Source organism: Lissotriton vulgaris, chromosome 10 (assembly GCF_964263255.1).
Source record: "Lissotriton vulgaris chromosome 10, aLisVul1.2, whole genome shotgun sequence".
In the NCBI taxonomy this organism is placed as follows: domain Eukaryota; kingdom Metazoa; phylum Chordata; class Amphibia; order Caudata; family Salamandridae; genus Lissotriton; species Lissotriton vulgaris.
In genome coordinates this window covers 625,221,623-625,242,607 of record NC_141698.1, presented here as the reverse complement: position 1 = coordinate 625,242,607, position 20,985 = coordinate 625,221,623, and the positions used below count along the sequence as shown (strand labels likewise).

The following is a 20,985-nucleotide window of genomic DNA, read 5'->3' as shown; positions in this document are numbered from 1 at the left end:
GGTGGTACGATCAGAATGCCACTCTGGTCGAGCTTCAGCCTGGACAGGAGGTGTATGTCCTGGCCCCAGTGGAGCCCTGTGCCCTTCAAGATAAGTGGACAGGACCATTTGAGGTTGTGGAGCGCAAGAGCCCCGTGACATACTTGGTGGACATGAAGACGCCCAGGAACCCTTTGCGGGTCCTACATGTCAACCGCCTCAAGCCCCACTTGCGAAGGTCCGAAGTGGGCATGTTGTTGGCAACCGATGACGGAATGGAGGAGGAGTCGGAGCCTCTTCCTGACCTCTTGGTGGCCTGTGAGAAGGATGGGTCAGTGGATGGAGTTAACCTCTCACCCTCCCTGACCGCCGAACAACAGGAGGACTGCCGCCAGTTGCTGGGGCAGTTTCCAGACCTGTTCTCCCTGGTTCCGAGTGTCACAGATTGGTGCGTCCATGATGTGGACACTGGAGACAGCTTACCGGTGAAGCATAAGGCTTACCGGGTAACTGACAGGGTACGGGCCTGCATCAAGGAGGAGGTCTCCAAGATGCTTGCCCTCGGGGTGGTTGAGTCTTCCAGCAGTCCTTGGTCCAGCCCCGTGGTCTTGGTTCCGAAGGCTGCTGCGCCGGGAGCCACACCCGAACTCCGGTTCTGTGTGGACTACAGAGGACTCAATTCAGTCACGAAGACTGACGCGCACCCCATCCCCAGAGCTGACGAGCTCATTGATCGGCTAGGGGCTGCCCGGTTCCTCAGCACGTTTGATTTGACGTCTGGGTACTGGCAGATCGCCTTGACCGATGGGGCAAAGGAGAGGTCGGCATTCTCTACACCAGATGGGCATTTCCAGTTCCGGGTTATGCCATTTGAAATGAAGAATGCCCCTGCCACCTTTCAGAGATTGGTCAACCAGGTGTTGGCTGGACTGGACGAGTTCAGTGCCGCCTACCTGGATGACATCGCGGTGTTCAGCGGCACCTGGCCCGAACACCTGCGACACCTCTGGGAAGTGTTGATGGCCCTGCGCAGAGCAGGCCTCACAATCAAGGCAAGCAAGTGCCAGATTGGGCAGGGTTCAGTGGTGTACTTAGGACACCAAGTTGGGAGTGGCAAGGTAGCACCCTTGCAACCCAAGATCGAAACCATCCTGGCTTGGGAACCCCCCCAAGACCCAGACTGCAGTGAGAGCCTTCCTGGGGCTCACTGGGTATTACAGGAGGTTTGTCAAGGGCTATGGCACGATCGTGACCCCCTTGACGGAGCTGACTTCGAAAAAGCAGCCCAGGAATGTGATTTGGACTGACACCTGTCAGAAGGCTTTCGACACCCTGAAGACTGCCATGTGCACGGCGCCCGTGCTCCTGGCCCCCGATTTCTCCAAGGAGTTCATTGTGCAAACAGACGCTTCAGAGCATGGTGTAGGGGCTGTTCTTTCACAGATGACTGAGGAGGGCTTTGACCAACCCGTAGCCTTCATAAGTCGGAGGTTACTTCCACGGGAAAGTAGGTGGAGTGCAATAGAGCGAGAAGCATTTGCTGTGGTCTGGGCGCTGAAGAAGCTAAGACCCTACTTGTTTGGGTCTCACTTCCGAGTTCAGACGGACCACAGGCCCCTCAGATGGTTGATGCAAATGAGGGGTGAGAACCCGAAACTGTTGAGGTGGTCCATTTCTCTACAGAGTATGGACTTTACGGTGGAACACCGCCCTGGCACCGATCACGCCAACGCTGACGGTCTGTCCAGATTTTTCCGCCTTAGTGATGTGGAACTCCCTGGGGAAGGGTAGTTCCCCCCACATTTCAGCTGGAGGGGACACATGTTAGACCTGGCACCTTGGCGTGAGTCTCCCTTCCACTTTTTGCTGATGTGCCTCCGATGTTTTGCTGGTTTTCCGATACTCAGGGCACTGCGCCACGGCTGATCCGTGCCGCAGTGCAAGTGCTCCCTACTGTAAATTGTACATACGATTGGTATCCCTGATTGGTGCATTGGATTTACTGTTAGTCCCTAGTAAAGCGCACAAGAGAGTGCCGGGGCTTGTAGATGCCAATACTGCTGGTGGGCCTGCAGCGCTGGTTGCGCCACCCACCGAAGCAGCCGTAAAGATGTGTCTGGGAACTGCGACCGCAGAACCCGCGTGCGGTCTCGTACTGTCACGCTCGCTGGGCAAGTGTCCCCACTTGCCAGCACCGACCCTTCCCTTGACCACATATTAGTCACCCCTATGGTAGGCCTGCGGGCAGGGTGCGTTGTAGGTGCAAGGTAGGACAAGCTCTGATGTGCGGGGCATGTCCTAGTAGTGACTTACAACGAAGACCGTATTTCACTATTGAAGGCTACCTGCTCCATTAGGCCAGACTGAGCTGCGAGGATTATTACACCCTATAATCCCCGCAGGCTCAAGGAGCATGGTAGCGAGTCATGTTTAGTATGCCTGAACTCAGGATGATAAGATATTTCTTGTAGTCAAGTTTATTTTAATATCCTGGGTTTGCAAATGCTACTTTTAGAAAGTTAGCCTTTGCTTGCTTAACCATTTCAGCCGCCTCTGCTGGTATGTGTATCTGACTGTCTGGGATGTGTGAGTGACAGGGCTGGAGGGATGACAGGTGGTGAATGCGCAGGTTACACCTTAGTGGGAGGTAGGAGTGCCTCTTGACTCGAACTGTCACTGTGCTCGGCCACCACAATGCTGGCTCCACCCTCCTGGGGAGCGGCGGATGACTCTGCCGGCACCTGGCCCAGGAAGGGCGAAGCCCCCATCAACAAGGTACTCTGGCCACCCCTGTCCGGACAATGCTGGTTCCACCTCCTGTGGGGCGTCTGATGGGCCTGCCCCTCACACTGAAAGCAGAAGCCGGAGTACACCCGCGGGGGTACTCCAGAACTGAGAGTGGCTATGCAAAGGCCCCCCTGGCCTGCGAGAACAAAAGAATTGGCCTATAAAAGAAGGAGCTCTGCTCCTTGAAAATTAGATCCGGTTTGGGACACAGAAAGACTCTGCCCTACGAGAAGGACCGTGAGAGACAAGGAAGGGTGCTGACTCTTGCCTGTGTCTGGTGCCTTGCTGCTGAAGGAGAGGAAGACAAAAAGACTACGAAAGGACTTTTTCTCTACTTGTGCCAAACTCTGCTAAAGAGATCTCCAAGGGCCTGCAACTGAACTTGCCCCCTGACCAGCGTCCCAGGACCAGTGGACGCTACCCCCTTGGAAGAAAGCGACTGCGGGTGCTGACCATCGCCGCAGCACCGACGGAGGAATCTCCCCCAAGGCAACGACCTCCCGACCACCGTGACCGGGGCCCAAAGCAACAGCGGAAGCAAAGTGAGGACCAGCCGCCGCTGGCCCGAACACCGTGACCGCAACTGCACCGGGAGCCCGAGAGCAAAGCAAAGGAGGACCCGTCCGGTCCGAGCTCTCGAGGTGACTGCACAACGAGCAGCCACTCACCTGCAAAGACGGACAGTTGCCCTACGAGAATCCGCAAGGTCGGTAAGCCTGCCCGACAGCCCAGCTGTGAGCCCACAGCTGCACCGACATTTGGCTGGGTACGTCCTGCACTTGGGGACCGTACTGCCACTTGTCACCACCGCACAGCCGCCGCCTCCAGGGTCGGAGCGGACGACGAGGAAAGGACCCTGCCGCCACAGAACACCGCTGCCCCGGACGACCAGTGACCTGCTCGGCTGAAGAGCCGCAACGATCAGCGACCCCGGGAAGGCAACGCGACGTGGGACAGATCCCTTGGAAGCCGCCGGCTCCACAAGAACTTTGAGTAACACCGGCCTACGGGCCTCAAGAGAACTGCAATAAGAACTGTGGTAACCCGAATTAAGTAACTTGCAACCGTCTTCATAAAGTTATTGACTGTATTCCCAAGCCTGCTTAAAATCTATATAAAGATATATATTTTTACAGAATACAGTCTGGTCTCGTTGTGTGGTGGGTTGGTTGTAAAGGTGTACTGTTGCAAGTGTTTAACCCTATGTGCCCCAAAGATTAGCCTACGACTGCTTAAGCCACACTACCTAGAGGGTAAGCAGAGGTTGTCTGGAAGGTAACCCTCAGCCCTGACGAGGAAGAGAGAGTCCCTGCTTGTCGCTAGTGTTGCACTGCGCCAACTAGAGTCTCCCCCTTCCTACAACTCTCCTCTGGACTGACAGTAAGTTGGGCCGTCGTTGCAGGCTCCAACCCGGGTTGAGCTTCTTGCCGGGCAGCCATGGACCGCGTGACTACGCAAGTCCACCCTGGTAATCCCAGCATCTCAGTGTGGGCTTTAAACTCCACTTCCTTCCAGGCGGTATGTTCGAGGTCATTACCGAGCAGACAGTCCACAGGCAAGGCAGGGCTGATCGCAACTCTCAAGGGACCGGTCACTCCTCCCCACTCAAAGGGAACTTGAGCCACAGGATAGTAGCTCATACTGCCGTCAGCCAACACGGCCGGATGGTACACATCAGGAACAACCTGCTCAGGGGACACCAGCCGCTTCACTACAGCGGTCATGCTGGCTCCTGTGTCCCTCAGAGCGTCCACCTCCTCCCCATTGACCTTCACCCTCTGCTGGTACTTAGCAGTATTCGATGGTAAGGGCGTCACTGGGACCATCTCTCTATCCCCAAGTGAAACCAGGGTCAGGCCTGTCCACTCCCCTTCCCTATCTAGGGGCAGCTCCAACCCAAGCGCTACACTAGCCACCCCGGGACTCTTGCCACCAGTGGGGGCTGGGGGTCGTTTGCGACACTGGGCATTTCCCTTGTAGTGTCCGACCTCTCCGCACTCATAGCACCGGACCACTTTTGGCTGCTGACTCTTGTCAGGGTAAGTGGGTTTTGGGGAACGGTTCTGAGTTGGGGCACCTACTCCTTTCTGTCTAGTTTGTGGGCCTCGTGAGAACTCCGGTCTTTTATCTCCACCCTCTTTCTTCTGAGGGACGCCCTGTCCGCCTTTCGGGCCATCTCCCCCGGGGCCCTTGTGTGACACCCGGGTGCTAACCCAAATATCCGCCTCCTTCGCAAGCTCACGGGGATCAGTAAGCTTGCGGTCCACCAGATGTTGGCGCAGCTCTGGAAAATACTTATCCAAGAGGTGCTCTCTCAAAAAAAAGGTTATACAGATCCTCAAAATCACGCACCTCGCTGCCACGCACCCAACCATCCAGAGCCTTACGGGCATACTCAAAAAAATCCACCCAATTCTGTGTGGACAGCTTATGGCTGCCACGAAACCTCTGGGGATACCTTTCAGGGTTGAGGCCAAAATGTTTGATAAGCGCCTCCTTCATGGGGGTGTACCTAAACTGGTCTGCCTTTTCCAAATACAGGAGGGTGTCCCTGACGTCAGGGGGTATATACCGGTACAAACCACCTCCCCAATGTTTCTCGGGCACCCCATGGGCAGTTAAGGCCACTTCATACGCCTCCAACCACCTGGCAATGTCATCCCCCTTGGTGTAGCTCGCTATCACCTCTTTAGGTAACCAAAATCTGGGCTCCTGCTGAGCCTCTGGTACGCTGCCACCATTAGGACTTCCTGGCGCACCCAACTGTAATGCTCTCAGCTCCATTTCTTTGAGCTGAAGCTCGTGCGCCAGCTTCCTTTCCTCCAAACCAAACTGCTTATCTTCTCTCTCTTTCTCCCTTTCGTGCTCTAGCTTGGCAAGCTCCCACCTCAATTGCCTCTCCTCCCTCCTGTCCTCATACTCCTGCGTGTACTTATCAAGGTCAGCCAGCTGGAACTCCATTTTGTCAGGTGAGGACCTAGATATCCTGGAAGAAAAAAGTTCTAGGATGTGGGCAACACTACTGGTTCAACACACTTTGTTGCAGGCTAGACAGTGGTGAGCATTTGGGTTTGCTTGACGCACGATAGGTGTCCAATTAATTGCAGCACACCCTGTCCCACTGGAGGGTGTCAAGTAGCTACAGGTCCTGGATCCCACCGCTGCCACCAATGTAAGACCTGGGGTCACCAGCTCTTAAGGGGGTAGCATGGCTCGAGCCGGAAGGCAGCCAGGGGCTTGCGTGTAAAGCAGCTACTTGACACACACATCCAATGAAACACTCAGTGGCGCAATAATGGAGACCACACCAGTAGTTGTATTTGAAAGAATCAAGATCTTTTATATAGGCTTTCAAATAGAGCGTTGCATTATTAATTCATCAGCATTTCAGGTAAGCATTTCATCAAGACATTTCATGAATCACGTTTAGGTTACATTTCCTATGAATGAGTGAACATTTCATTAAAATAATAACCCGCTTATCTAGCAGTGAAACACTAACTAACCCCACCTGTCGTATCAAACTCTCTGACAGGCAAAGGGGTATCTGTATTAACCTGGAGGATCCTACAAGAAGCGACTTTAGTAATGCGTCTAAATAACACATCAAACCTCTCATGGACGCTTTTCCTTAAAGGTAATAAAACATATCGGCAAGTACTTTTTAGTCTAACCAACAACTCCAAAGAACACAACCTTTAATCATTTGTGACAAGCCCTTCTTCTTGTGAATTCTGGTCGGCTTGCGACCTAGATCAGATCATCAGAATACTATAGAAGCCCACCTCTGCAAGAAAATTCAGTACAGTGAAGTAAACCTCCCTCTCCTTTCAGGCTTGTAAATATGGTGCACTATGAACAATTCAGGCTTGTAAATACGGTGCACTATAAACATTTCAGGCTTCAACCTCCTTTCTCTTGAGGCACATTCGAAGGGGGGCCAACAGGGCCCAGTCTCAGTTAACCCCGGGGGAGGGGCGACCTCGGGCCTCACTCGGCCTACCACCCTCCTCCCCAGGGGGTTACCTAGTGTTCTTCGGCCCTCCGGGGCCCTTGCGAAGTATCCGCTTTGGGGGGAAAGGAGCTCCGGCCCTGTGTGACGCGGGGGGCAGTTCTGGAGCCCCAGCGCCGGGGCGAAGCTGGGCCTGCGTTTGGGGCGGCAAGCGGAGGGGGGCTTTCAGGCTCAGCGGCCCCCTCCGTAATGAAGTGCAGCTCTCTCCAGCCGCCGGGCCGTGTCAGCGGGGCCCGTAGTGACGGCCAAGGCAGGAGCAGTGTGGGCCGGGCCGCGGGACCAATCGCGGCACAGGGAGACGGGGGCGCGGCCGATGACGAGGCCGAACGCCCTCGTCACGTGACGGAGACAGCGATCTGGCTTCAGGCCTAACGAGGCCCGACTGGACTACGCGGCGGCCCTCCTCAGGCTCCGGGGGCCGCCGAAGGAAGGTCACAGCGCTTCCGCGGCTGCGGGGGTGATTTGGTGCACTGCGCGACAGCGCCTGAGGGGCAGTCTCGGCTGGGCAGAAGGAGGAGGCCACGGGCACATCCAGGCCCGGAGCGACAGCGGCAGACAGCGACAGGCTATCGCAGCGCTCACAGACAGAAGGTGAGCGCTTAGGGCAGATGCGGCGCCTCGCTGACAGGCTGATTCCTGAGGGGGAGAAGCGCTTTAGAATACTAGTGCCCCACAGGAGGGCTTCAGCGCTAAAGTCTCGAGGGCACAATCACCTCAAGGAAAGCAGAATGGGAGCAATTTACCGCGCTGGGCCCACAGTTCAGTCAGGGGAATACAGGTCGGCCCAATTGTAGGCAGGGGATGCGCAGGGCAGCACAGTCCAGTACCTGGTCCCAGAAAGCAGTCTTCTTGGCGCTTGGATGGCTCTGCGCCCTTGGTTGCTTGTTTCTTGAAGTTACTGAGGGGGGGGGGGGGGGTGATGAGTTGAAGGCTTGAGGAGTTTTTCCTCAGTCACTGCAGATGGACCCTGGGGTTCCCTACCACTGGGCCAGATCAGGGGGCTAGCTTAGGACACCTCACCCAGCTTAAGAGGCAGCACCTAAATCCTGTCACTCCCAGTAGCATAGGTTCCTCACTAGGCCCTCCCGCCTAAAACTCCTGCGTGGGTTCCCCAGGTCAGTGATGCCCTAACTGACTAGAAAGTTTCCCTCCTTTTCCTTATATAGTGTCAGTTGGCAGTTGGCAGTGGCAGTTGGTGCCTCCCCTATTCTGGAAGGTTCCAGGAGCTTCCCTCCTTCTAGCTATGGGCAGGCTGGCAGGCTGGTATGGCAACATTGTTTAAGGGTTCCAGCCAGCTCCTGGCTAATAGAGTGCGCCTGATCAGACCACGCTGCAGTAGCAGGGGTCAGTGGCAGCCATGTTGGGGGAAGAGAGCACCTGCACCCTGGCATTGATTAGCAATGGGAGGGTGCACAGAGTCCTAAAGCCAACAAAAAGTAGGTGTGAAAAATGAGGCAAGGGCAAAAAAATACAGGGAAAGACCACCCTAGGGCTGACGGGTCTAACAGAGAGGTATCTGCCACTGATCCAATCGCGGTCCGTGAGCCACCACTGCAGATGTCTCGCAGTGCCCTCCGAGATCAGGACATGGTCGGACAGGTTGCCCTGATGCTGGGCCCACTGAAACTTCAGGTCCCACTGCAGAGCCCGCATCCGCCAACGGGCGTGATGCACCAGAAAGATGCAGGAAGCCATCAGCCCCAGAAGCCGCAGCGTCAACCTGACCGAAACTCAGGATAAAGGCTGAAATATTGGAATCAGAGCCTGTATATCCCGAACCCGCTGTTCGGATGGGTAAACCCGAAACTGCGCCGAGTCGAGAACCGCTCCGATGAAAAGGAGCTCTGAGAGGGGCACAGGTGTGACTTCGGCACATTGATGGAGAACCCCAGCAGATGCAAGAAGTCTGCCGTTGTCTGGAGGTGGCTGACGACTGTCTGGGGCGAGCCCGCCTTCAACAACCAGTCGTCGAGGTAGGGGAAGACTGAAACCCCTAACCTGCGCAGATGAGCTGCGACCACCGCCATCACCTTGGTGAACACCCGTGGGGCGCTGGTAAGGCCGAAGGGGAGCACGGTAAACTGAAAGTGCTCGTGTCCTACCATGAATCGCAGGTATCGCCGGTGGGCCGGCAGGACGGGGATGTGGAAATAAGCGTCCTGCAAGTCCAACGCTAACATCCAGTCTCCTGGGTCTAGGGCAGCTAAGACCTGAGCCAGAGTCAGCATTTTGACGTTCCGTAGATCCAAGATAGGGCGTAGGCCCCCTTTGCCCTTCTTGGGTACCAGAAAGTAGTGGGAATAGCAACCACATCCTACTTCTGGCCCAGGAACGCGCTCGATGGCCTCCTTGGCCAAGAGGGCCGAAACTTCCTTCTGCAGAAGCCGCAAATGATCCCCCGATACGCGGTGGTGTTGCGGTGGCATGGCTTGAGGGGTCGTCTCTAAGGGGAGGGAGTAGCCCCTTCGGACGATCTGCAGCACCCACCTGTCCGAAGTGACAGTGCGCCAGTGAGAGTGGTGATGGCGAACCCTGCCCCCCACTGGCATCACATGGGCCGAAAAGCACGGACTAGGAGGTTTTTGAGGCGGATGCTGCTGGGGAGGGTGTGAACTGGCTTTGCCGTTGTCCCCGACCACCTCCACGGCGATTTCCACGGCCGCCACCGCGCTGGTGCGTTCCTTGGCCACGAAAGGAGAGAAAGCCACCCGTTTGCTGGCGCGGGCCGAGAGGCCCAAGGACTTGGCCGTAGCCCTGGAGTCCTTAAAGTGCTCAAGCGCATGGTCTGCCTTGTCGCCAAAAAGGTGACTGCCATCAAACAGCATGTCCATCAGTGTGTTTTGGACATCGGCCGAAAAGTTGGCGGACCTCAACCAGGCGTGGCGTCTAATCGCCACCGTCGTTGCCATTGCTCTACCTAGTGAGTCGGTGGTATCCAGCCCACACCGTATCGAATATTTGGCTGCATCCCGGTCCTCCACAATGGCTTGGCCGAGTTTGGCCCGTACTTCCAACGGACACTCTGGCAGCACTTCCACAACCGTAACCCACAGAGAGTGGGTGTAGCGGCCCAAGAGGCATGCGGTGTTGGAAGACCGCAGTCCCAATCTAAGGGATGAGAAGATCTTTTTCCCGTACTGCTCATACCTCTTGGATTCCCTGTCCGCCGGAGCCGACGGGAATGCGGCCTGGGATCTCTGGGCAGGCTCTCAGGGGTGGGGTGGGTGGACAGGAAACATGGGTCGCCCGGGGCCGGGCGGTGGCGTCTGGCCACGTTCCTATCTTCGGGCGAACCCATAGCGGGCCTGGACCAAGTGCTCAAAAGAACGTCGGACAAGGCCTCATTAAACGGCAGCAGAGGCTCGGCCGAGCATGACTGCAGTTTAAGGACCTCAGTGAGGAGGTTAGTCCTCACGGCCGCGACGGGGAGCTCAAGGCCGCACTGTAGGTTGCCCCCTCCTCCAAAGCCACGGTAGGAGGTGAGACAAAACCAGTGTCTGGAGATGTGTCCAGACCACTGGCATCCCCAAGTCCACCTGGCCAGTCCTCTTGAGACTGACACTCTCGGGTCAGAGGGTCCTCAGACCCCTCCCAATACTCCTCTTCACCCATTCCCTGATAGTCAGGGTCATCAAACGATAAGGCCGGTTCACAGAAGCTAAACTCCCCAAGCGGCGTAGAAAGCGGCGCCGTTCCGACGCCGGAATCGGAGCGAGGGAGGCATCGGGGACGGCGCTGCCCGAGGACAGCGCTGGAGGTGACACCTGACGGACAGACGCCGGGGGGGTCGTAAGGTCCACCGGTGACGTCCTGGATCCCGAAGCAGATCTAGTGGGGCCCTGCTGCGCCGGGCCCGAAGGCGCCGTCGGCGTCAGGTCCCTGGGGCCCTGCGGTGCCGGGCCCGAAGGCGTCGGCGGCGTCGAGGCCGAAGCACCAGACGGCGTCGGGGCCGAAGCCGCCGATCCGCTAGGGGCCCCAGACGGGTCTGCTAGGGCCCGAAGGCGCCCCGCGGAGCCCGTCGGAGGAGAGAGGGACCTCATGGCCATGAGGAAGCGCTCGGTCTCCTCCGGCGTTGCGTCTTGCCCAGGGACCGGAGGGTGTGGAGCAGGACGCGGCGCCCGCGACTCCGACGGAGCCGCGTGGGCGGTGCCACCCGAACTCCCGGCCGCGTCGGGGGAAGTCGAAGAGCGATGACGTCTCTTCGACTTCTTGTGTTTCTTACCTGTCGACGACTTCGACCCGGAGGAGTGGTGTCGACTCGCGGAGCTGTGATGGCTCCGAACCCGCGACCTGTTCCTCGACCTCCCGTGGGACCGGGACCTTTTGCGGCGCGGGGCAGGTCTTGTCGTCGTGGTCGACGCCGAGCATAGGAGACACCGACGGTGAGGATCCGTGACCGACATCGTGCGGTCGCAATCCTCGCAGTGCTTAAAACCAGGCATTCCTAGGCACCGTCCGGAGTCGATCGACTTCGAAAATATGATCAAAAATGATCCAAAAAGTTAGTCAAAAAATGACTTTGCGTTACTGCTTTTTTCAGATCTGTGCTTGCTGGCGCGGAAAAAAGAAGAACTGACGTCAGCACGCGGAGGCGGCGTCTAAGTACTCCGACGACGTCATCACGGCGCCCACGACGCCGACGACGGACGCGGAGCCGCAGACGACGGCTACCGACGCGCAAGGGTACTGCTACGCAAAAATTTCCGGATCCAGTCTGACGCCTGGGGATATTCTAAGGTAAGGAATCTATCACTAACGTGTCTCTTTCAGATTAGCGTATTGCGCATTGCATTATTCCTGCCTAACGAATTACCTCATTAGTGTATTATGCATTGCCTTATTTCTGCATAACGACGTACATAGTTGCATTATTTTTACCTTGCATAGTGCCCGATTGTTTTTACATTGCAAAAGTGTCTGATTCTAGCATTAGGAACTGTGTAACAGGATATTAGGCTTACAGGAGAATGTTTAGAAGTGCTCATTAATACCGCCAGATCTTACAAGGGCTGGCTGGCCTAACAAACGGCCAGGAGAAATAGTACACAAACTCATATGTTGGATTTATATTGTGTGGTCTTATCTTATATCTTTTTATATCAAGTTTATACTTGCTTTTATAAAACTCGTGTGGTCCATTTGTGGTGTCATCATTGGGTTGCTGTGAGCGTTGTTGCAAATACTTTACACATTTGCCTTGAAGGTAAGCCTGTCTGCTTGTGCCAAGCTACCAAGGGGGTGAGCGGGCGCTATCTCAGAAGGTGATCTTCCTTTCCCTGACGTGGAACCACGGGTACCTACCTCAGCCAACCGGGGATCCCGGGTCTAACACAAATACTGACTGATTGATCACATGCTTTGCAGAACAGGTCTGCAAAGAAGGGTATAACTCAGTAATAAAGACAAGGCAGAACAAGCATTTGCAATGCAATAGGTCTCGCATTAGAGAAAGTTTGAGTTCTTGGCGATGCAAATGAAAAAGTATTAGTACTGCACATTACAACACATACATTTGACATGCCTGCAAATAAGCCCTAACATTGTACATTAAATATGACATGCCTGTAAAGAAGCACTTACACTGCACATTAAGGGAGTGCAGTGCTAAGTTGGGAATGGATGCATCCAGAATGGGAGGCAGCTGGGTGTGCTTCATGATCTATTGGAGGGAGTGTCTGCTTTGCCTTGGGTTACTGGAGGGCAATTTGACTGGTATACTGGCCATTTTGTGTCTTATTAGTCCAGTATACAATAAAAACGCTGCATGACCACACTTTGTGATCCTGGGCACACTTTACAAATCCTACCCCCCATCCAGTGGCTGAACTGCATACTGTAAAACCTGATAACTGGGCTTAATTACGGCATCCCTGAAGGCACACCCTGTGTGATCTTGGGAGTTTATCACATCTTTAAGTACTTTTAAATACTTGAGCTACTGATAAACCTTGTACAAATGCTCTCATGCATTTGCCCTACCCAGGTGTTTGCTGCTACGTGCATAATAAAAAATTGTGCAACACACAATTGCAATTTCTGTGCCCCTTCCGCACAAACAGCACTGTCTCCAGAGCCAAGGGTGGTGTGTTTCTCTGTTCTTATTGGATGGTGGTTGTCCATTTGTTGTTTGGTGTGCTGTGCCCACAGCTCCAGGACATAATGTAGTGTAAGGGAGGTAACCCTGCATCTGTTATGTGCACGCCTGTCCACCCCGCCCCCAGGTTTGTAGAGGGCAAAGCAAGCAGACTGCAGTTTTCAGACAACAAGACAACTCTGATGTGTGTTCCGTTCCTGCTGGCATGAGATCGGATGCCTGTCTGCTGTCAGTTTGGAGTAACATGTAGAGTCAATGTGCAGCATATTTTGTCCCACACTGATTCACTATGAAGTCAATTTGAACACTATTGTGGCTTAACAGCATACCACTTCAGAGTTTGACACGTGGCAGTGCTTTTAATGTATTCTAACTAGTAAGTATTCTATTGAAGTTTGTAAACAGGGCAGCGGGGGGAGGGGGAATTATGTGGCACATTTTTAATTATGTGGGAATAGCCTCAGCATCTCATAAATACAGTAACACTGATATGACTACCACAACAGCACCCCAAGACAGGGGCACCTCCCTGGTTGCTCCCCATAACGCCAACAAATTTAGCATACAGCAGCAACAGAAACCGAACACTGTCCCAGCCGTGTAATGCACCGCAGTGCAACTTCCTACTTACCCGATGGCCCAAAACATGATTCCACGCCCCGCATACGGAGATGTGCAAATCTAAATATACATTAGACCCGATAGCTGCCCGAACATGTATACGAAGCGCTCTGACGACTGCCTGATGTAGTAAGCGCTATGCAAACCTGTCATGGGAGTGACTTGGAGGACTTCAGCCCTGCGCTGGTGTCCATCTCTAGTTCCGATTACAAAAATGGGGTAGCCCAATCGTGGTCAGGGACCTGGGTATAGTTTAATACAAAAAACAATGGTCCTTGACCTGTACTCTGAAAGAGATAAATCAACTTCCTTGTAGGTATATTCATAAACTATTTTCAGAGCTATTAGAATTAGATGTAGCAGCTCTTTGGTACTCAATACATCATTTGTGAAGCAAGAACAAAAGCAAAAACCATGTGCAACTCCCTGAAATTGAAATCACCATATATTTTATTTAAAAATGGTGAGACCGTTATTTAAATACATCATGTCATTTAGGGATAGGTTTCTCCAAGGGGGAGAGAGCGTGCAAAAAAAGAGGAGAAGTGCTCAAATGAAGATGTGGTAAGAAAGGGAACTCACATTCAGTGACATAGGAGAGAGCAAATTATATAATTTATACACACAAGGACCGGTTGTAATTCACCGTCCTATGAAGCCTGGCCAAAGTCAATTCATATGCCGTTTTTCAAAAGTGTTTAATATACATAGAATGTATCGTTTGTATAGCACGTGGGGGCTGGAGGGTCCAGGCCCTTAGCTGGGTGGGGTATTCGTCGACGTTTCGATCCGTCTTAAAGCCCTCAGGTAGTTAGAGCCTTGGCTGTGCGGATGTTCATCAGGACTGGGTGGGGCAACCTTATAAGATGTGGGGCCTAGTCTCACATCTATGAAAAGGGGAGAGTTGGAGTCAGGGTGTTTCACAATTACAGGGAGGGTGACATAATTCCTAATATACAAAATTCCTTAAACACTGGTCGTGTCAGGATATTAGTCACGCTACGCTAATGAAGTCGTGGCTGGGTCAGTTGCGTAGACACTGTATTGCTATGGGAGAAAATGGGAACTGTAAGTCTCCCAAGGTATTCGAGTAATTTAATCACAAAGAGGGGAGGATTTAACATTAAAAAACGTATTTACCTTGAAGGAATCTAGGTCAAACAAGAAGGTATTCAATACGTTCATCAGACGAGGGGTTGCTGAAAAACATCAAGGCAGCGTGATCAGTCTAAAAATAAATCGGCCCGTGTTGCACAAACGCCTGTATGCGCGATGTCACACATAATTAAAAGGGGCGGCTGCAAGGGCCTACTGCCGCGGAGTTACCTTATCAGGGAATGAATCCGGGATGATCCGCCGACTGTCTCTGCAAGGCCGCAGCAGCTGGCAAGAGAACGCGGCATAACTGCGAGGATATTAACAAGTCACGTTTAAAGTACTCGCACGGGTGTCTCTGTACGTGACGCGGGCTGCGCATAACCAAAAGCTGCCTACGGAAATAATAAGCAAAGCAAATACAAAGGTGATTGGCCCATGCTGCCGTTTTTGCTGGGGTGCAATTAAAATGATAGCGGACCAGAGAGGGAGCATGTCTTAAAGGAGTTCTGCCTCCTGATTGGCTGTTTAAATAAACACGGATTAGAAACCTGTGGTACGCCCGCACCAGAGGAGCGGGGGTAAAGGAGCGCGAAGACGCCGAGACGAGGTAGGTGATGTGTGTGTAAGCGCCGGGGGGGGGGGGGGGGGGGGGGGGGGGGGTTCTCTGTGTGTGCGCGTGTGTGTGTATGCTCGGCGGGGGGTTCTGTATGTATGTGTGTGTGTGTATGCGCGGCTGGGGGGGCTGTATGTGTGTTGTGCATGTGTTGTGAAGAGCCTGCCGGAATCGGAGCGCGTGTTGACGCGCGCGACCTGATCCGATTCCGGCAGGCTGCTGCGTGCGCGTGCCAGTCTCTTGTCTTCTCCCAGTCCTTGAAAGCCAGAATGATTACAATAGTCTCGCTCTGCGAAAGCAGGCCTTTGGCCTGCAATCGCAGGGCGCGACCTAAAAACTGAGAATTAGGTTGATGATGGAGAAACCTCCCAAGGTGAGGGGAGCGTTGTATTTTTTCTTTTTAAAAAAACAACAACCCTGTTTTGGTATTTTTTTAAAAAAGAAAAAAGATTGCTGTTTGCTACATGCATTGTCAGGAGCCACTGTGACAGCTGTTCCTGCCAGTGCCTTTATAAATGCTTGGCGGTCCTTTATGAATTTGGCTGGTGGTCTGTCAGTCATGGGGACAGAGTAATTAATTCCTTCCCCATGGAGGAATTGCAGGCCGGGATCTCTGTCTCTTACGAGAAAATAGGTTGCATTTGAATATGGCCTAATGTAAAGTGTATGTTGGCAAGTGACCATCTGGTGTGTCGATCGGCAAACGCTCCACAAGTTCGCAGATTAAAGATTTATGCAGGGATTTAGTTGGATGAGTGCTATCACGTGTGCAAAACAGGAAGGAAAAGGAGTGTTGACCGCAACTGATATCAGTGAGAGTTGAAAGCCTTACAGGTGACTGATGAGACATCTGCTATAAAAAGATCAAGCTAAAGATAGTAGAAACTCAAACTCTGTAAGCCAAAATTCAATATGTTCACCAAAAGCAATTGAAAATCAAGCCTGAATTTTTTACTCCAACAAATATGTACCTCTCTGGGCAAGAATTTCAAGTCCTTTCTTAGTTCTCATCATCTTTTTCTTAATAGTTTCATCTCTTTCCTCAGCTTCTTCCTTTTCTTTTTCTTGCTCATTAGCCTTCTTTTTGGCTTCCTCTTCTGTATAATTTAGTTCAAGCACCATAACCTTTACATTATGTGTCACACCTTGCTCTTCAAGAGTTTTCTCTGCAAGCATAAAAGTAATAAAGCATCAAGTTAACCAAATTCATTTTTGAAAATTACCTACTGAATAATATTTAGAGTTCATATTCAGATGTGAACGAAGTCATCCAAGAGTCAGTGGTAAGAAGGAATACATGCTATCCAATTCAAATCACCCACAGACACTTCTTGAGAAAGCAAATGTGGCAAATTCATAAGTGAAACTAATCTTTCAACAGCAGAGGTATTTCAGACACTATTGGTAAGCCCTTTATTCATATTCGAGTATGTTCACATTTAAACCTTCAAATTTGAACTTTAAGAAAACTGCAGTACCTAGTTGTGAATTTTTTCCCACATATTTGTGAGACTAATGATACACAAAATTTGTGAATTGAAGAAATAGTACATAACTCAATCTTTTAACAAGGTCACTAAAATGCTATGCAACGCAGATTGTGTGTATTTCATGTAAATTGCACCAATAAAATGTCTGTGCTGCTAACGTCAAAATCTATTTCTTACCAATACATCATAACTTTTAGGTCTCGCCTATAGACAGATTTTAGATGCCTATATCAAAAAGCATCTTGATCATACCAAAAACCTAAAGTGGGATTAGGCTTATTAGTTGATTTTGCTGTTACATTTACTTGCTTTATATTAGTTGGCTTACCTTATTTTACTTGGGTTTGTCCCTCCCCTGCACCATCTTTACCATCTAGTTGTTTGACTGGCTTGTCTCCTTCCACACTCACGCGCCACCATGTCCTTGGGTCTTCAGTCCCACTTCTCCTGGGTAGTTTTGGCCAACCTCCTCTCTTGGAGCTGTAGAAGGATATGCTGAACATCTAGGCCCTTGAGCTCCCTCACTGAAGTGAAGCTCTTCTCACTCCCATATGTGGGGGCATGGTTTAAACAAACTTTGGGGGGGTCGCACTCTCACTGTTCCCCTAACCTTCCTCATCGAAGAGATTTCCGAGATCATCCTCATCCCCACTGTCAGGGGTAATCGCATTAGCAAGTTGGGCCTGAGCTCCCATGGCTTCTTCCCAGGCTCCGAGGGCCTTTTTCAAGTCCTATTTCTTGGCACTGACCCCCAGACTTATTTTCTGTTCATGCACAGCACCCTCAGATTGTTGATTTTGAGTGTGGGCAAGATGGCCAAGTTGGTTTCCATATTTTCCATGCTTTGGAGAGTCAGCAAAATCTTTACCAAAGCTTTTGTAACTGCTAAACTTTTGTGAACTTTACTGCAAGTTGGCAAACTCCTGGAAAACTGTGCCTTTGATACTCCGAACTTGGCAAAAACGTTTGAAAAATGTTCTCGCCGTCCACTTGGCAGATTTTCAACGGTTACTAACTTATTAATTACCTGGTACAGCTAAACACAAGTTCTGGATCCCACATCTAGGAACCAATGTGAGGTTTGTGGTGTATTATGTGGTGTGCTTGTGCAACCTCACTATGTAATACATTCTCAAAACCATTTTGGGTCCAGTCAGGCTCGTTTGTAAATCCCTTGCTAAAACCTGGGTAGTTGTGGCTTCGAGCAGCAATATTACCCAAAGGAACTAGTTTAAAGCATTTACAAGCATCCAAGAACAAAATAGGAAAGTCATACAGCAGGAAAGTAATCCAACACAGATTTATACATATAAATATTTTTATCAGTTTTAGACACCAAGATGAGCAAATTCCACTAAAGGATTACGGAGATATAGATTTTTTAGTAAAACGTAAATCTCCATTGGTAAGTCCAAAGCACAAACACGCACTGGTACCAATAAAGTTTGGGATCTCTTGAAAAGTTTTAAAGAGTTGTGTTTGGCTACTCCAGTCGGGAACTGGGGGACCAGTTCTGACAGGGAGATGGTCGTGGTGGTCAGCAAGGAGTATTTGGACAGTGACCTGGTCACCAAAGCAGTCTTGACTCCAGGTCCACGCTTTACATTAAAACCACCATAGACTTCAATGAAGAGGTCTTGAATCTGGGGATGTAGCATGCAGAAGAGGCTGAAAGATGCCTTGGGTGCTGTGTGGTCAACAGAGGCCCTCTGGCGTTATTCCTCGGCCCACAGGTATGGTGGGGCAACTTTGCCAACAGAAGTTGGAGTCCCTCGAAGTTCTCTTTGAGCAGTAGTAGCTCAGCAATGGATGGGCAGCTGATCCCCGGTCACAGCTGGCCCAGCAGTATCTTTTGGTGAAAGCTAGTTTCCATTTTTGGCAACCAATTTACAATCTGGCGTCAAGCAGACAGGGGTCCAACTTTTGAGTCTTAAGTAGAGGTCTACTTGGCTGAATGTCGGCGGTCAGCTGCGATTCCTTTGGGGATGGCCACTGGCTGCTTAGGGCAGGCGACTTTAGCTTTTATGGCTCTGGAACAAGGTGCCAGCCGACTGACCCTTGGAGTCATTACTTTGGCCTGTGACTCGGCAGTGACTTTTCCATGAGCCAGGCATCACAGCCACAGTCCTCTCTTTACTAGCCAGAGTAGCAGCAGGTGCAGTAGAGTGGTTGGTGCAGCCTCTCTTTACAGTTCCTGGGGTCAGAAGGCAGTCCTTCAGTCCTCTCTCCAGTCCAGATGTTATCTGAGGTTCAGGGTGCCATATTTATGGCAGAAAGTTCCGGAAGGGGGAGGGGGGGGGGGTAATGCGGATAATACCCAATGGGCAATCAGGATCCCTTGCGCCCTATGATGACATCCATCTATATGTGGCATCTGGCAATTCCTGAGTGCACTATCCTGTCCACTCCCAAAATGTCTGAACCCTTCCCTGGATGTTATGAGCTTGGTAGCCCACCCTAGAGGTGTGGCTCCCAATGGACTACACACCCATGGAAAACAACGGTTTGGCAACTGGTTTTCCCTCTGTGTTCCCGTTGCCAGCCCGTCTGTCTGAACAGCAGGGCAGCACTACTCAAGTGTGATCGCCTTTTGCCCACCAAAGGCGGATTACCCTTTGAAGCGGGCCTTTGGCCCAACACCCTGTGTGACTTCCTGCAAAGGAGTGGTAACACCTCACTCTCTGGCAGGACTATTTTTCCTGAGCTTTGGAGTCATCACACTACTCCCTCAAAGGGCAGAAGCTGTTTGATGGCCAGCAACTTCAAAACGCCACCAGATAAACTGGGCAACATGGTGGCAACTTTCTAAAAGTTGATGTTCCTTAAAAGTGCCATTAAACTTGACTTGGGCATGAAGTCAGGTTTACTGCCACAATTAATTTGATACTGGAGCCGCGTAATTTTAGGCTCCACCTTCTATACATCATTTATGTGCATTTACATGTGATTCATATTTTCAATGGGTCTAACGTTCTTTGATCTGTGCTCCACTCTAACAAGAATTGTAGTAGGTTATCACTACTAAAGCTGTTGAGAAGTTATAATTGCTTGAATGATAATCAATGTAACTGCATTTACAGAATGTACTTTCACATAAAAATAATCGTTTGATTGCTATGGATGAATAATACTGCAATGTATTTCCATTTTGATGCTCGTGTTAACTTAGCTTGACTCTGGGCGTTAGATGAGTATTTCACATTTTAAGTTTACCAGTGTCTTGTTTCTCTTTCCTCTGAATGTGGGTTATCAGGTTCCTGGTTAGCTAGAGAAAGGTTTACTGTTATGTATTAGACTGATAGTGAGGCCTAGGAAGAGAATGCTGGCAGCAGACATGAAGAGATGACAGTGAAAGGAGCCTCCTGTACCCGACATACTAGGAAGATGCAACTCTCAAGGACAGATGTGTACCTAAATGTGTGAGTGGGAATGTGGGGAGTCTATCAGTTCTCAGCAAATGCCGCCACTGGATTGGTCTTGGACTGTGGGAGCGAGATATGGATTTTCTGGAACCTTTGGTTGCGTTTTTCATTAGTGTTACATAGTTACAGTCAGTCTCTACCCTGACGTAGAAGATAGCATGTGAAGCCTCTTGAGTTCATTGTATTCTCAATATACTTGCAATGTTCGCTCCCTTTCAACACTTCAAGTCAACAACCAAATGTCCATAAAACCAGTGGGGAATTCGGTTTGATGATTTCACTACGGGATTAAGGTTTAAAGGTCTATCATGGGAGAGCGATCAGAGGACTGTTTGTCACGGAAGTCTAGTGATCTAGAATAACCTGGAAGAAATCTGTAATCGCCATAGCCCAGCCCATGCCCTCAAAATCTAAGGCCTAGTTTGGAAGATCAGTGGCATTGCAACCAGTTTGAAGGAGTTTGCGGTAGCTGAGAAGTGAGTGTAATCCAAAAAAGGGAAATATGAGCACCTTTGTGTCTCAATTTGGTCTTGGTTTACAGGCGGATATTAGCATGCACATTCAGAAGAATGTAATATGTTGGCAGAACAAGCTATTAGTGGAGATCCTTCAGTAGGTAAAATACTAGTGATGAGCAGAAAATGAAGCAGAAGCAGCTTAAGGAGAAGATTGTTGGCCCAGACCAAATTGGCTCAGAAGGGATTTTAGAATGGGTCTTATGTGGGAAATGTTAGTGGAATGCAAGGAGCAGGATACCCATCTGAAGAGAGCCTGTGTATGGTGTTTGTGTATATCTTCATGCTGTGGTGATTTTTTGCTTTCATTGATGCCGTTAGTCATGGGAAAATACGAATATTTTTTTTCCTCAT

The 20,985-nt window shown here is 51.2% G+C and overlaps 1 protein-coding gene across 4 annotated transcripts in view; it reads right to left on the bottom strand.

Moving 5' to 3' along the window:
* Positions 1–20,985, bottom strand: part of NUB1 (negative regulator of ubiquitin like proteins 1) — a 398,514-nt gene that overhangs the window by 251,267 nt on the left and 126,262 nt on the right. For all 4 annotated transcript variants that reach the window (XM_086941460.1, XM_086941462.1, XM_086941461.1 and 1 more), the window contains one exon: positions 16,176–16,370. In XM_086941460.1, the coding sequence (XP_086797586.1) occupies positions 16,176–16,370 (195 nt within the window). The remainder of the gene's footprint in view (positions 1–16,175; positions 16,371–20,985) is intronic.